Here is an 18,222-nt window from a genome sequence, read left to right on the forward strand (position 1 = left end):
CTGACGTAATGGAAAGGTGGCATCTGTAAGTAGATGATTGGCCCTGCCGGCTTTAGCCACAGCCAATGGGGAGACGAGTCAGGGGCGTGGTCCCGGGAGCCTACGATGGAGTCTAGAAGATTCCATAGAGGCTAACCAGGATTGGTTGAAAGGTACCACGTGACCCGGGTATTAAATAGGGGTGGAGACGAACAACACGTGGTCAGAACTGGAACGAACGGAGGGAGAGGCCACGCGAGAGCGGGGGTCCAGGCTGCCACGTGGCCGCGCGTGTCTCTCTCTCTCTCTTTCCCTCTCACGCTGTCGGTCAGTAGCGTGAAGGAGTGTTGTAAAGAAAGACAAATAAAGACCAGATTCCAGAAGTCGCTTCCACGACCTTTATTACACATACAATGAATGAAGAAAAGATAAAAAAAGAAAAAACAGAGCAACGTAATACAATACACTATTAGACATTATTGTAAATAATAAATAAAAAGTCCATCCCATGTGTTAGTGAATTTTTAAATATTTTTGGGGGACCCCCAGAACCCCTGGAAGATTTGGTACCCCCCAATGTTGACTCCATGGCTACGGCCTTACGGCCTTGCAGCGTGGTATCCGTGTGCTTTTTCGATACGTAAACCCCACAGTTAATAAGGTGACAAGGTACCCGTGCAGATAGACAGACAGACAGACGGACAGACACACAGACAAAAAAATACTTATATACTCTTGTCTAAAGGTGTCAGTTTTTGTACCAGATAAAAGGGTAAAAACCCTTTACTACAATACTTATATAGGTAAGAAAATTTTTACACAGCCAAAAAATATTCCTTTAAAACACGTCGAAAACATCACCAAAACAAAGATGCTGGAAAACGCTGCTCTAGCTCTCAGTAGCGACGGCCGCCATCTTGGTGTAAGTGAGTCCCCTGTAGACGCCATTCATGGGAGCATCAAGGAATGCGCCATTCACGCAGGTGATGCGCAGCAGGGCCGTGTACGGAAGGACGACGTTGGCGTGCCCGATGTTGGCGACCACGTTGATGGTCTTGTGGGGCGGAACAGAGACTGGGAACGTGAGTGTATCAGTCTCCTCCTCGGACTCCTCCACCTTGTGCTTGCTCTCAATGCCCTCGGCGAAGCTGAACCCGCTCCCCGCCTCCACGATCTTGGGAGTACCGGCGTTCACCGTCAGGCTGAAGGTGGACTCGATGTTGTTGGTGGTGGACCAGGATGACGTTTTGGTGATCTTCTTGGAGCTCTCGAAGGTGTAGGACTGACCGACGCTGGTTTCGTTCTTGTACGCCATTTCTTTAATCTCCTCCATCTGCACTTTGGGCAGAACCTGGTGCATAGTCGGGTACTTCATGTCCTGGATCACCGATGACTTTATGGCATTGATGAAGAGGAAGCCCATGGAGTCGATGTCGGACCCCGCCCGGCCCTGAACACCCAAGCAGATGCCAGAGCCCACGTCGATCTTGTACTCGTTCTTGAGCTCCAAGTCCGTCATGTTGGCAAAGAACTCGCGGCTGTGGCTCGTTCTGAACTTGATGGCGCCCATGTGCGTGCCAGCCTCGTTGCCCCAGAGCGAGAGGCTCGTGATGAACTCGCCCGACTTGAATTCGAACTCCTGAGCGGAGGAGTACATGGTGCCGAATGTCTTCCTGCGCCCGTCCGTCAGCGACACCTCGACGCCCCTGACCTGGTAGCCTCCAACGCTCACGGAGAGCTTCTGCAGCGTGGCCACATTCTCCTGCCCGTCAAACGAGAACGCGTTTCCACCTTGGCCACCAATATTCTTCAGCGTATACGGGGACGCCATGGTGTCAACCTGAGAGGGAGATAGAAGCAAAGGAAGAGCGTGTCAAGTGTTGTTTAAAGCCTCATCTCTTGCGGCTGACATCTTATCATTGACCTTTACGATGCCTGCTGCTGTATGTTTAGAGTCTATCTCTATCTGCCTCTCACTCCCCATGGTGTTCACTGCGTGGATTTTCTCTGGGTCCTCCGATTTTTCCCCCTCCACATTATACACTACTATACACTACACTTTTAAACACTACATCACGATACACTACACGACCATACACCATACCACTATACACTACACTACTATACACTAGACCATACACTACACCACTATACACTCGACACTACACTCCTATACACGACACTACTATACACTACACTATACACTATGCTAATGTACACTACTATCAACTACACTACTATACACTACAACAATATATACTACACAACTATACACTACACTACTATACACTACACTATACACTACTATACACTACACTACTATTAACTTTAATACTATATACTATGCTACTATAGACTATACCAATATATACCATACTACTGTACACTGCACTATACATTTCTTTACACTACACTACTATACACTACACTACTATACACCACTATACACTACACTACAATACACCTCACCACTATACACCACTATACACTACTATACACCACTATACACTACACTACTATACACTACAATACACTACACCAGTATACACTACACCACTATACACTACACTACTATACACCACTATACACTACTGTACAGTACAGACTACACTACAATACACTACACCACTATACACTACACCACTATACACCACTATACACTACTATACACCACTATACACTACACTACTATACACCACTATACACTACTGTACAGTACCGACTACACTACTAGACACCACTATACACTACACTACTATACACTACAATACACTACACCACTATACACTACACCACTATACTCTACACTACTATACACCACTATACCCTACACCAGGGGTCGGCAACCTACGGCTCCGGAGCCGCATGCGGCTCTTTACGGGCTGCATTCTTGACGATATGTACGTATGTACAGTATGTACTCAGATGCATTGCGGCTCTTGAAATACTGAATTTTGTACCGAATTGGAAAGAAATGGCTCTTCTTGTTATTTTGGTTGCCGACCCCTGCCCTACACTAATATACACCACTATATTTCTAGATTTGAAGCTTTCGTGACTGCAAAGATTCATATTCTTAGGTTTTTTCGGTTAAGTCACGTAAGTAAAACATCAAAAAAAAAAATCACGACGTTTCGGAGGCAACACAAGTCTCCGTCATCAGGTGGGACCGTCACAGCCGAATTAGCTGCATCAAGTGAAGCAATGATTCAAGATGTAATCCCTTATAAGCAAGTTGAAGGGAGGTGGAGAGGGGGGGTGGAGAGCTTATCAGACTGTGGTAGCCAATGAATGGAAACGTATCGGGAGGGAGGAGGAGCAGTGATCAAAACCTGCACGCAGTGCTCAACACAATGAATGGAAACGTATCGGGAGGGAGGGTGAGCGGCGATCAAAGACTGCACGCAGCGCTCAACACAATGAATGGAGACGTGTCGGGACGGAGGGTGAGCGATGATCAAAGACATCACGCAGTGCTCAACACAATGAATGGAAACGTGTCGGGACGGAGGGTGAGCGGTGATCAAAGACTGCACGTGGGGATGTTAACACTCGGTGAAGTAAATTAAAATAGTGATGTTTTACTTACGTGACTTAACCGAAAAAACCTAAGAATATACACCACTATACACTACTGTACAGTACAGACTACACTGCTATACACTACACTACTATACACCACTATACACTACACTATATACTACACTACTATACACTACCCTACTATACACCACTATATACTCCACTACTATACACTACACCACTATACTCTACTGTACAGTACAGACTACACTACAATACACTACACCACTATACACTACACCACTATACTCTACACTACTATACACCACTATACACTACACTACTATACACCACTATACACTACTGTACAGTACAGACTACACTACTATACACTACACACTGCACAACGGGCATCGTGTTGAATTGCAAGTTACCTTGTTTTTCTGAGCAATGGCTCTGCTGTGCACATCTGCGTATCCCAGCGATTCCACCTCGCCCAGCAAGCTGCCCGGATCGTCGCAGACGATGCGCACGACCTCGGCGCGGTTGTCTTTGATGAATTTTACTTCGATTGAATCTGCAAAGTTCAAGAAAAAAATAATCACGAGAATCAGAATATTGAATATTATATTGCATACCTCAGGAGGAATCCGATCGGCTATAAAGCTATTTGATCACATATCGTCAAGGTAGGTGGTCACGTGGTCAGAATGTTACAACAACAGTCAAAAAAACACGATAGGAGTACAAAGTACAGGACAGGTAAACAAATCACCCAAACAAAGACAAATACACAACACCAAACAATGCACCCATCCTACCAGGCAAATTTCCACTGAGGAAATTTACAAAAAATTTTTTACAAGCGACCAGGCCTATCACAAATGATAGCAGCTCAATACAATGTCCGATATCATTCGGACGTTAATATCAGCAAAGTAATCCAAATAATCTCAATGGGCGACGATGTTGATTCTAAATGTGGAGGGGAAAAACCCAAGGACCTGGACAAAATACATGAAGAGAGAGAAAGAGACGACGCAGACTTCCAAATATGCAGCAGGCGTCAGGGTCGGGATCGAACCCACAACCTCCTGTACACCATGCGAGGAAGGTAACATCTCACAGGGTCGGGATCGAACCCACGACCTCCTGTATAACAGGTGAAGGAGTTCACATCTCACAGGGTCGGGATTGAACCCACAACCTCCTGTACACCAGACGAGGTTGTTAACATCTCACAGGGTCGGGAACAAACCCATGACCTCCTGTATAACAGGTAAAGGGGTTCACATCTCACAGGGTCGGGATTGAACCCACGACCTCCTGTCCACCATGCGAGGGAGTTAACATCTCCTAGCCACCGTGGCGCCCCGTAGTGGCGAATGGCGGCTGTTGCTGTTATTGTTGTTGTTTGGTGAGAGGGGTGGGGGCCTGAGGCCATGAAGCAGTGTGAGTGTTATATTTTAATAACGTCATCATAATTACTTTCAAAATCTAAATTTTTATCTATTGGAGGTTTTTTTTCCAGCAATTCAAAACGATTAAATGTTTGGAATATGGAATTTCTGTTCATTTTGACCTGTGGAAGGTACAGCCTCAGGGTTTTGTTTATTCTTCGTAAGAAGAGGCGATGCAGTCGATCCAGGCTGATCAGGGTTACCAGGCTCCCCGTCTGGAGGTTGAACGAGAGAAAAAAAACAATAAAATGAATGAATTTATTCTAGATTTCAAGCTTTCGTGTCTGCAAGGATTCATATTCTTAGGTTTTTTTCGGTAAAGTCACCAGGTAGGTAAAAACATTAAAAAGTATAATAAAATAAAAATCACGACGTTTCGGAGGCAACACAAGCTTCCGTCTTCAGGTGGTACCGTCACAGCCACGACAGCTGTATCAAGTATTTTACTTTTTAATGTTTTTACCTACGTGACTTTACCGAAAAAACCTAAGAAAATGAATGCAGGTAACATTTTTTAGAAAGGGATGTGCAGCCCTGATATTGCCCCTTTCACACCACCGAGGATGTTTGGCATACTTCATTTTTACTTAAACGAAACTGTTTTTATTTTACTGGGTAAGGCCCCACTGAGTTACGTGACCTGGCGAACACAAATGACAGGGGCTTAACAAAGCAGCTCATTACCATCGTCATCATCATCACCTAGATATGTATATCAGCAGCCCAATACTCTTAAAAGCGTGATGTTGATTCTAAACGTGGAGAGAAAAATCCACGCGACTACCATGTGAGACAGAGACGCTTCTGATAATTTTTTTCAGAAGCGACCTGGCCATCGTAAATGATACCAGCTCAGCCACGTGGGCTGATCCACCATCATGGAGACAATTATAGCAGCAGCAGCCAAGTCCAGTGGTGGTCACATTCTGTCACGCTTTGACCTGGTCCGGTGAAAAACCTACTAGCGCCATCTGTGGGAACAGAAGAGCTTTGCAGATGATCAGATTTCCTCCAGTATATAAATATAAATAAATAACTTGGTTTTTTCTTCTTGGTTCTTTCGGTAAAGTCACGTAGAAGGGAAGAAATAAAATAATAAAAATGGAACATAATATTATTGTATTTTATTATTTTATTATTTTAATATGTTTTATTGATATTTTTATTATTTTATTTTATTTTTATTAATTTATTACTTCCCTTCTACGATGACTTTACCGAAAGAACCAAGAAGATGAATCCCTGCAGTCACGAAAGCTTTAAATCGAAAAATAACTTGGTTCTGAACTTAATGACCTCACGCCCCCTTACTGGACCATGAGTGAATGAAGAGCTTCACGGCTTTTGGGATTTCCTTCACCTCCTCCAGTGTATGCATAAATAAAGATCATGGTTTACAGGTGCAATGCGAGAAATAACAAGTATAACCCGTAAAAACAAAGTTTTTCACTATAAATCCTTTATATGCGTGGCGGCTAGAATCCTCTCGTCCTCTGGCTTGCGATGGCTGCCACCTATGGGTCAGATTATTGCATGGCAGCATTAAGCAATTGGTAATTAAATATAATATTTTTGTCCTAAAAAGTGTAAAATTTTGGAAAAAAAATTTCACGAACATTAATTGTGACACACAACGAGTTTGTGTGGAAAATGTCAGCTCGATTGGATCACGGGAAGTGGGTTAAAAAACGACCGAAAGATTTGCACGGTCCTAAGCAAGCAAGCAAGTGAACTTAATATAAAGGATTTAAAAATGGTCGCTACTTTACCGCATGGAAATCTTCCCCCTTTCTTCTTGTAAATGAACGCAGCAGCACCAGCAGCAACAATCAGAAGCAGCAGAACCACGGCCACCGCAATGCCCACTGTATTGCTTCCTCCTGTTTGAATAGAGAAGCACGCAGGGTTGTGTGTGTGTCTGTGTGTGCCGCTGTCTCTCTCTGTCTCTGTGTGTTTCTCTGTATGTGTCCGTGTGTATGTCTGTGTATGTGTCTATGTACAGTGAGGGAAAAAAGTATCTGATCCCCTGCTGATTTTGTACGTTTGCCCACTGACAAAGAAATTATCAGTCTGTAATTTTAATGGTAGGTTAATTTGAACAGTGAGAGACAGAATAACAACAACAAAATCCAGAAAAACGCATGTCAAAAATGTTATAAATTGATTTGCATTTTAATGAGGGAAATAAGTATTTGACCCCCTCACAATCAGAAAGATTTCTGGCTCCCCATTGGTTGACCAATTGGTTGACCAATGGGGAGGCCATCCCTCGACCACACTCGGGCATCGGCCTTCATAGATGCCGCGGTTACTTGCTACTAACAGCACTTGCCCCTACAGTGTGTTATAGGCTACACAGGTGATCTCTGTCTGTATGTATCATCTAGGGACCTCTGCAAAAGTTAAATGTGCTGAAGCTGTGTCATCGGGTCGGCCAATCGGTGAATCTCAATGCAGCAACAATCACAACAAACATCTCCCGTATGTGACGTGGTGTGCGTACGTCCATCGGTTTGTCTTCACATTCCGTTACATGTCCGATGACGCACAAACGTGGATGTACGTCGTAAGTTCGTCTCCCAATTTCATTTAGTTTCCGATGACGTACGTGACGGGGTGTACATCATCAGTGTGCCTTCCCGTTCCATTTCTGATTATGCACATGACATGACTTGGTGTACATTTCGACGCGCGCGTGTGTGTATGTGTGTGTGTACGTCATCCGAAATGGAAACCGGAAGTGAAAGACAAAATTTTTAAATATTACTTTTGTATCGTCAAGTGCTGCAGCCGGTTCATGTCGCTGCAGTTCTCTATCTCTCTCTGCGGCGAGTAACGACGTCTTCATAACAAAACAAGGGCTGCTTCTGCTGCTGCTGCTACTACTGCTATCCAAGCCTCTCATGGTAAATCAAATTAACGCCGAAACCGCTTCCGCACAACGCGTGTGGGTGAGTGGGTGGGTGGGTGAGTGAGGGGGTGTATGTGTGTACGTGCGGTGAACTTCTTTTTCACCGTACGTAGCCGACTGTAGTAATATGGGAATCAATATGGGTGTCTCTATGTGGGTCTATTGGTGTCTTTGGGTCTCTGTGTATGTATGTGCGTTGAATTTATTTTGCAACGTTCTTAGCCAACTGTGATCATCAGAGGCGCTAGCATCAAACTAACATCGTGGCAACAAGCATCAGGGTTGCGGATAAAACCCACGACCTCCTGCACACCAGGCGAGATAGTCAACATCTAACTAAGCCACCGTGAGCATGGGGACCTCAGCCTGTGTTCGTTTTACCACTGGGTGCACCGGTCGGAGTTGGCGTTGCATTGCTTGGATCTTGTACGCAGAGCCCATCATTTGCTTCATGGAAACCGGCTTTACATCGGCACAGCGTATTGGAGCTCTCGGTGCAAGACTGGACAACTTCCTCGTCTGTACAGGGAGACATGGGTGGAAAAAACAAAGAAAAATCCATGTGTTGACCACCACGGTGAAAGAGAGAGAGACGCAGACAGAAAATATACAGCAGCAGGCATCGTCAGGGCCACGGGATCGAACCCACGACCTCCTGCATACCAGGCGAAGGAGATAACAACTCGCAGGTAATACCACACGCAGTTCATCACATCTACACCTCTATTTAAGGAACGAAACAGGTGGACTACACACTACACTATACACTACACTATACACTACACTATACGCTACTATACACTAAAATACACTACGCTATACACTACACTACACACTACATTATACACTACACTATACACTACACACTACACTATACACTACACTATACACTACACTTTACACTAAACTACTATACACTACACTATACAATACACTAATAAGACTTCTATACACGACAGTATACACTACACTACTATACACTATACTATTTTGAACTACACTATACACTAGTGCTGTACTAGTCACGAATTGGCACGTTCTGTTTACGTGACAAACCTTAATAATTGGCCGTGTCGGTTGGTGGCGGGTTTAACGACATTATATTTACGTGATCTAACCCCCCAAAAAACCCTGTATTTTGGGATTTTAACAATTCAACATTTGCCGTTCTTTCCTAGCCTAGAGAATTTATGGAGGAGTGCTGGAGGTGCTGGTGGTGGTGTTGGTAAAGCTTCGCGGTCATCCAACGCCAGATTTCCCGCCACCTCCCAATGAGCCGCGGTTGGCTATGTAAGGTGCGAAAGAAGTTCAACATACATACACTACACCATACACTACACTATTCACTACACCATACACTACACCATACACTACACCGTATACTACACCATACACTACACCATACACTAAACTATTCACTACACTATACACTACACTATGCACTACACCATACACTACACTATACACTACTATACACTGCACAATACACTACACTATTCACTAAACTATACACTAAACTATACAGCACTACTATACACAACACCATTACACTATTATACACTACACTACTACACACTACACTACTATACAGTACTGCATACTACTACATACTACAATACACTACTATAGACTACACTACTACACACTACATTACTACACACTACACTTCACTACTACACACTACACTACAACACACTACACTACTACACACTACTACACACTACTATACACTGCACTACTATACACTACACTACTACACACTACTACACACTATACTAGTTTACGCTTCGGTATATTTAAATCGGACATTTAGAGGAACGCCAATTCTCATTGATAAAGACGCGAGAGAAGTGGTTGTTACCTTTCTCACAGCTCCTGCATTTCAAACATGTTGATAGGTAGTTTTCTACGGCCGTGTAGTATCCGTTAGGACATTCCCTACAGGTCGTGGGGCCATTGTTTTCCGTGCATCCATTCTCAACGAATTGCCCTGCAAGAGACGAGAGATGCAAAAGGTACAAACAAACAAACATCATCATCATCATCATCCATCTCGTTATTCACGAATTTGGCTATCCACGAATCGTGCCTGGAACTCAATGCGACTGACTGCATCGAGAGAGAGAGATGCAGACTCCAAATACACATCAGCAGCGCATCGTCAGGGTCAGGGAATCGAAGCCATAACCTCCTGTATACCAGGCGAGGTAGTTAACATCTCTCTAGCCACCATTGCTCACAAATGCACGCCTCAAAAACGGTAACTTTATTTTTGTCTACGACAGCGCTGCTTTACTTTAATGCTATGACTGCACGATTTCGTTTTTGGCTCTGCCCTTACCTGGCTTGCACTGCTCACAACAAAGGCCAATTTCTACCACCTGGTGGAATCCATGAGGACACAGATACTCTGTTGGTGTCTGTGGGTGACAGAAAAGGGTTGCATTGGCTTAGAGCTTGTTTTTTTGTGTTTTTTTTTACGTGAGTATGTAACTTTGTTTGTGTAATAAAGCTCGTTGAGGCGACTTCTGGAATCCGTTTTTTATTCAACTTGTATTACAGCTTTCCTTCACGCTGCTGACAGACAGCGTGAAAGGGAGAGATAGAGACGCACTGCCACGTGGCAACCCGGAGCCCCGCTCCCGCGTGGCCCCCTTCCTCCGTTCCTTCCCGTTCTGACCACGTGTCGTTCGTCTCCACCCCTATTTAATACCCGGGTCACGTGGTACGTTTCCACCAATCCTGGTTAGCCTCCATGGAATATTCCAGGCTCCCTCGTAAGCTCCCGGGACCACGCCCCTGACTCATCTCCCCATTGGCTGTGGCCAAAGCCAGCAGAACCAATCCTTACAGCTGTCACCTTTCCATTACGTCAGGGCCACGCCCCTAGGCTTCCCCCCATTGGCTATAGACCAGGACCGGCAGAGCCAATCATCATGACGAGTTGTGATACGTCAGTGAGCCGGATATATCCTTACATTACATTTGTATGAGGTCATCACACTCCATCATCATCGTCGTCATCAATGCAAAAACAAGGACGAAGATCCCTCGTATATGCTACCGGCACTGTGGCACACACAGAGGGGGTGGGTGGCCAGCACCACGCCCGGCTGCCTTTGTCTCCCCCAGTGGTGGTGTAAATACACCATCGCACCAGGCACTCATTTGAGGCTGAGTCGACCTAGGGGAAGCCCAGGACTGGTTCAGATAATCGCTACCACTGGTGTTAGTGGCCGTGAGTGGGAATAGAATTCGGGATTCCGGGTTTGTAGCGTAGCAATAACCGCTACTGCATTACCACTCCCAAACACACGCAAACAAATACACATACACAAATACACATAGATATATACACACAGACACACACAGACACACAGACAAATACACAAAGACGAAGACAAAGATCCCCATAAAGCCTTAATAGACTGTTAGGGCAAGGGCTGTTAGCGAGTATCTTTGAAGGCCAGCACAGCATACGAGGGGGTGGATGGCCAGCACCGCACCCAACCGCCTCTGTCTCCCCAGTGGCGATGTTTACACATCGCACCAGGTACTCATTCGACATGAGTGGGAATTGAACCCGGGTCGCCAGGTTCATAGGGCAGCGCGCACACCGCTACACTACCACTCACACACTCAGATACCACAACAACTGACATTCGCCACTAAGTGGCGGTGATGTCACCACGACGCTTGTGTCAGGCCATGTGCACCTTGAGGCCACGTGAAGTGTCGAGGAGGTCACGGGGCAGACCCAGCAGGTGCCACGGGTCGACTGGCTGAGATGACCGAGATGACTGGCTGATGCACCACCTGTGCCCCCTAAGGTGCCAACTTGCTGTGCTTTAGCCACCCGGCACTCCGCTCGTTGTTATGAGCGTCGCTCCTCCGCCCTCTGTTGTTGTTGGAGGGCGACTGCCTCCAACTGCCCAGTAGCGTCCTTCACGAGCCTCCTCCACAGAGGCCGATCTTGACACCGCTGGTACCAGTCATCGGCAAGACCACTCAGCTCCACATCCTCCTGTACCATGTCACTAAATCTCTTCTCTAGCCCGTGCCGCGCCCGTTTAGCCCCCTCGATCCAGCCGAACAAAAGCTGTTTGGGCATGTGGTGATTGGGCATGCGGGCTACATAGCCCAGCCAACGCAGCCTTGCCTGCCGGAGGTGCTCACCGATGGGACTTTGTCAAGATCTGTGAGCTCCTCAAACAAACTAGCCTGGTTAAACCCATGATGGATCGTAGGGAGGCCAGCCTAAATGTTTCTAACCAGAAAAGATCTTCCATTTGGGGGATCCACGTTTTGCAAGCGTAGAGAAGGGAGGGAATGACTGTGGCCGAGAAGACTTGAAGCTTCGTGCGGAGCGACAGATTCGGTAGCTTCCACAAAACGTTATGCAACCGATGCAAAGATAATGCAGCTCGACTGATTCGGAGTGAGACCTCTGCTGTCAAACCGGAACTGCTCATGAGCACACTGCCCAGGAATCGGAAATTCTCCACTCTCTCAATTGCCTCATCACCAATTGGGAGTTGTGGGGGTGGAGTGTCCGATGGAACAAAATACCCAGGCAGGCGCTTAGTTTTGGTGGCTTACTTTTATCTAACCGGGTGTGGCTAGAATCCACGCAGTGACTACCACGGGGAGAGAGAGAGACGCAGACTTCAAATATACAGCAGCAGCAGGCATCGTCAGGGTCATGGGATCGAACCTCTTGTACACCAGGAGAGGGAGTTAACATTTCCCTCACCACCGTGGTGCCCATGATGATGATGATGAAGGTCACCTACTGATAGCAGTGACCATCATCATCATGATCATCAACCCCTCCACCCCTTCTCTTACCGCAGCCACCAATCCGGCACAGCAGCACAGCGCCAGCACTGACGTGAGCATCTTCCCCCGTTCGGAGACCACCACAAGCACCAACCACCAACTTCCTCTTCTTCTTATAATGATGATGATCCGATGGGCATCTTCAATTCGTATCTCCTGAGCAACGCACCGCGCACACCACGAGATCGCAAAGAGGCCCCTTGAGTTATTGCTGTGTTTTCATTTCGCACGGTTCCGTGAGTGCCACCCCGTATGTGTGTGTCTGTGTGTGTGTCTGTGTGTGTGTGGTGTCTGCGTGTGTGTGGTGTCTGCGTGTGTGTCTGTGTGGTCTGGCAAAAAACCCCTACCTCATCGTTGGTGCCGGACGGTAACGCTGTGGTGAGCAGTGCCCTGGCGGGAGGGCCAATTTAGATTGCCCATTCCCTTCATAGCGTTCTTAGCCAACGCAGCGGCCAAAAGGGCTCTGGATGGGTGCGAGGGGCTGGTAACCCCTCCAACTTCAAATAAATTACCACGATACCATGGGAAAAATTATCAAACAAAGCTTGTGCCGGAGGCCCCATGGGAATAGGCGTCTATGACATCTCCTGGCCAAACCCCATTTGGCGGAGCCAGGAGACTGAATCGTCACCCTCGGGGTTCCTCCAGAAGCAGCAAAAAGCCACTGCGGGTGGCCACGTGGAATGTTCAAACGCTCACTGTGGAGCAGAGGCTGCCACTCCTCTGTCAGGAGCTGGACCGGTACTGCCTGGATCTCTGTGGTATTCAGGAGGTCCGGTGGACTGGATCGAGATCCTGCCACCAAGAGGGGTGGACAGTCCTCTACTCGGGGCAGGAGACTGATTTAAAGGCAAGCTTTAAATCGAAATTTGACCTTCATGATGGTGAGCGGGCCCAGATTAAACTACGTGGCCAGGAGTCGGAGTCTATTCCCTGTTCACCTTGGGGTGCGACAGAGATGTCCTCTGTCTCCCACATTATTTAACATCTATTTCGACCACGTAGTTCGTGAAGCCTTCGATGGCTGTACCGGAGGAATTTCCATCTGGTACAGATACAATGGGAGGCTGATCGATACCCGGGTGTGCGGTCAAGGGATGGCTCCCTATCGGTCAACCATGTCTCGAACCCACTCGAGGGTTCCAGGGGCCTCTCGATGAGGGCTACTGTGACCCTTGTCCCAGTTCCTCCACTCTGCCGGTACACGTGTAGAAAACATCGCCACTAGGGAGACAAAGGCGGCCGGGTGTGGTGCTAGCCACCCACCCCCTCATGTACAGTTTGGGCCCTCACATAGAGACTCATAGACTCACAAACACTCACAGGCACACAGAGACCCACAGACACAGAGACCCACAGACTCACACAGAGACCCACACAGAGACTCACAGACACAGAGACCTACAGACACACACAGAGACTCACAGACACAGAGACCCACAAACCCACACAGAGACCCACAGACACAGAGACCCACAGACTCACACAGAGACCCACACAGAGACTCACAGACACAGAGACCAACAGACCTACACAGAGACCCACAAAGAGACCCACATACCCACACAGAGACTCACAGACACAGAGACCCACAGACCCACACAGAGATTCACAGACTCGGAGACCCACAGACCCGCACAAACTCATCACAGATTCCCACACAGACTCACTACAAATACCCACACACACACACAGACCCATAGATTCACACAGAGGCCCACAGACACACACAAACTCACCACAGATACCCACAAACTCACCACAGATTCTTATCACAGATTCCGACACATTGACTCACCATAAACACCCACACAGAGAGAGACCCATAAACTCACACAGATGCCCACAGACACGCACAAACTCACCACAGTTCCCATCACAGATTCCCACACAGAGACTCGCTACAAATACCCATACACACAGAGAGAGACCTATAGACACACACAAACTCTCCACAGATACTCGCAAATTCACCACAGATTCCCACACAGATACTCACCACAAATGAGAGCACAAACGCGACGAGCGAAGTTCCTCTTCCACGGACGGAGTTTAAGCTCCAGGTGTCTCCATCCCGCTGTCTCACCCCTCACATGCCTCTATCTATACCTCGGAATAAAGCGAGAGACAGGGAGACAGACACAGAGAGACACAGACACAGATAGACAGAGCGAGCGAGCAAGCGGCCTCCTACTTCCTCTTTCAGTTTGTACCCCGAGCCAGGGGGGAAGGGAGGGGGTAAGAGTGTACCTGGTTCCATGGTGTGTGTGTTGTCTGGCGTAGTAAACGTCGCCATTTTGGGAAGACAAAGGCGGCCGGGCGGGAAACCGGGTACCCGATACCCGGGGGACACACATCCCACCCAATATTCAAATATGCTCAAAATGTCCGCCCCAATATATTGATAAAATAGATATATTTAAATAATTGCTATGCTACGACAGGCAACCACGCACCACCGTCCGAAATAATCATGAGCAAATATAATCATAATCATAACTAATTGCCATTATTATAACTCTCAGTTTTAGTATTACGGTGTACTGCAGTTCTGTGTGTGGTTTGTCCAAGTTGTGTTGCCGTACCCCAGCAGAAGCCGTTGTTCGACTGCTGTGGGCAGGTACAATGTCACACACTGTCCTGTCTCTCCATTTCATTACTTTAAAATTTATTTTAAAAATTGGAAAACTAGAATGTAATATGAGTGTTACGTAGGCTATCACACTGTCGAGTGGAAACAAACGTTTTTGGTGAAAACGGGCCGATTTGCGATTGCTAATCAATCATTTGAAAAGTTACTTGGAAAGTTAATTAGCCGCACATTCAGCCAGCGACCAACAATGGCGCTCACGGGCGTATTAAACTAACATTAATGTCTTTATTACGTTATATTTGTCAGAAAGCCCACGTGAAGTCTGAGTAAAGTGTTAACCATTTATGTTGCGCTGCACGTGTAATATTTGTAGACAGTAGATTTCATTGCATATTCGTATAGTATAGTGTATAGCTGTACTTGCTTATGATAAATAGCATTATTAGTGTTTCTTTGATTAAAGCGCAAGCAGTTTTATTAGTCAGCTTTCATTCACAGCGAGTGTCATCATGAGCAAGAGGAAGGGTGGCAGTTACATTCGCCAGTTTTTTGGGCAGCCGCAGAAAAGAATAAAAGTAAAGTGTTGCGCCCGAAACGACGTGATTTTTTATTATTTTATATCTACGTGACTTTACCGAAAGAACCAAAGAGTCTGGATTCCTGCAGTCACATAAGTTTAAAATCAAGTTATGGTTATACTTTATTCATCCTTAATCTCTGCCATTACATATGTAATGTGAGGATATATCCGGGTCGCTGACGGATCACAACTCGTCACGATGATTGGCTCTGCCGGTCCTGGTCCATAGCCAATGGGGGGAAGCCTAGGGGCGTGGCCCTGACGTCACGGGAAGGTGACATCTGTAAGTAGAGGATTGGTTCTGCTGGCTTTAGCCACAGCCAATGGGGAGACGAGTCAGGGGCGTGGCCCTGACGTCACGGGAAGGTGACATCTGTAAGTAGAGGATTGGTTCTGCTGGCTTTAGCCACAGCCAATGGGGAGACGAGTCAGGGGCGTGGCCCTGACGTCACGGGAAGGTGACATCTGTAAGTAGATGATTGGCCCTGCCGGCTTTAGCCACAGCCAATGGGGAGACGAGTCAGGGGCGTGGTCCCGGGAGCCTACGGTGGAGTCTAGAAGATTCCATAGAGGCTAACCAGGATTGGTTGTAAAGAAAGACGAATAAAGACCGGATTCCAGATGTCGCTTCAACGACCTTTATTACAAATGTATAGGTTATATTTATTTTAGTTTCGACCACAATTATTGATGCTCCCTCTGGTCGCGGTAAGCCAGACAGGATGTTGCTAGGGCACCTTTTCTAGCCCCCTAACCCATTTGGGGTGAGTAGAGTGGATCCTTGTGAGCTGCTCAGTCACAGCTACAGCTGCTGGGATGCTCTCCTGCCCTAATCCGAGTGCATGACGACCTTCTATTAGCTGCCGCCTTGGTGCTGGGTTGTGACTAGGAGCTTCTAGCTGCATAGGCCTGCCCCGATCGCTACTTGCCAATCGCCCAAGGACTTTGGGTGTGTAGTGTGGTGGTGCGATAGCACAGTGTCCCTGGAGGGTGCCAGTGTGTGAATTAATGTATGTGCAGTGTGTGTTGCACACCAGCCTACCGCACGGGGCTTAACCAGGAGCCAAGCTTAGGTCCAATGGTGAGGCAGAAAACCAAGACGATTGGAAGGCTTCTCCGCCATATGCCATTGGCCATCTGGACTGTGGCTAATTCACACCACCGTGGTGGGCCGTTAGCCACTTGATATCCACCCGGGATGTTTTCAGGTTTTACTCCCTTAGCCTAAGTGGCTAACCAGAGCCCCGTTAGCCAGCGCGTTTCCAGGTTGCGTCCAGACAGGCCTTCATGGTTACCGAAGCGGCCCAGGTGGTCGAATCACCCACCATACTTCGCCCTGTCAGGCAATCATGTACTTCACCTGTTACCACCTCCCACTACGTGGACGAGGGGTTGGTTTTTGGGAGGCAGTCACCCACAGTCACTCACTCACCAACACACACACTCATCAACAACAAAACAACTGCCATTCGTCACTAAGTGAAACTTGTGCCAGGATATGTACACGTTGAGACCAAGTGAAGTGTCGAACGCCCGCTAGCAGGTCACGGGGCAGATCCAGGTTCCACGGGTTGACAAATTGAGATGATTAGCCAATGCGCCACCTGTGCTCCCTACTGTGCCAACTTGCTGTGCTTTAGCCACCTGGCGCTCTGCTCATTGTTGTGAGCATCGCTCCTCTGCCCTCCGTTGTTGTTGGAGGGCGACTGCATCCGACTGCCTAATAGCATCCTTCACAAGCCTCCTCCACAGAGGCTGATCTTCCTGTACCACATCACTTCTCCAGCCCATGCCGTGCCTGTTTAGCCCCATCTATCCGGCTGAACAAAACTTGTTTAGGCATGCGGTGGCTGGACATGCGGGCTACATGACCCAGCCAATGCAGCCCTGCCTGCCAGAGGAGCTCACCATTGGGACTTTGTCCAGATCTTTAAGGATGTGTGAGCTCTTCACACAATCCTGCCTGGTTAAACCCAGGATGGATCGTAGGCAGGACAGCCTAAATGTTTCTAACCGGCGAAGATGTTCCATTAGGGGGGGGTCCACGTTTTGCAATCATAGAGAAGGGCATGACTGTGGCCGAGAAGACCTGAAGCTTTGTGTGGAGCGACAGACCAGGTAGCTTCCACGAAGCGTTACGCAACCGGTCATGAGCACACTGCCCAGGTATGGGAAACTCTCCACTCTTTCTACAACTGCCCTATCACCAATTGGGAGTTGTGGGGGTGGAGTGTCCGATGGTACAAAATATCCAGGCAGGTGCTTAGTTTTGGTGGGGCTGATGGTAAAGCCCCACCTCTTAGTGGCAAGCTCCAGGTTCAGCAGCAGCGCCTCCAAC

General features: G+C 47.4%; 2 protein-coding genes across 3 annotated transcripts in view; one reads left to right on the top strand and one right to left on the bottom strand.

Annotated features, from left to right (window-relative positions):
* LOC133359534 (uncharacterized) overlaps positions 1–18,222 on the top strand; it is a 159,405-nt gene that overhangs the window by 15,356 nt on the left and 125,827 nt on the right. The window lies entirely within an intron of this gene.
* Positions 375–14,907, bottom strand: LOC133359540 (aerolysin-like protein). 2 transcript variants are annotated; one of them, XM_061577978.1, is made up of 9 exons: positions 14,711–14,907; positions 12,721–12,867; positions 10,214–10,292; positions 9,734–9,862; positions 8,254–8,391; positions 6,731–6,841; positions 5,084–5,176; positions 3,936–4,078; positions 375–1,819 (listed from the first exon to the last, which is right to left on the bottom strand). In XM_061577978.1, exons 2-9 carry the CDS (start codon positions 12,769–12,771, stop codon positions 869–871), a joined length of 1,695 nt encoding a protein of 564 aa, XP_061433962.1. In that variant the 5' UTR covers positions 12,772–12,867; positions 14,711–14,907; the 3' UTR covers positions 375–868. The 2 variants fall into 2 exon arrangements, with proteins under 2 accessions (XP_061433962.1, XP_061433963.1); XM_061577979.1 differs by lacking the exons at positions 10,214–10,292; positions 14,711–14,907 and having other exon boundaries at positions 12,721–12,826.

Source organism: Lethenteron reissneri, chromosome 65, assembly GCF_015708825.2.
Source record: "Lethenteron reissneri isolate LAM-NWPU_2019-01 chromosome 65, ASM1570882v1, whole genome shotgun sequence".
Lineage (NCBI taxonomy): Eukaryota > Metazoa > Chordata > Hyperoartia > Petromyzontiformes > Petromyzontidae > Lethenteron > Lethenteron reissneri.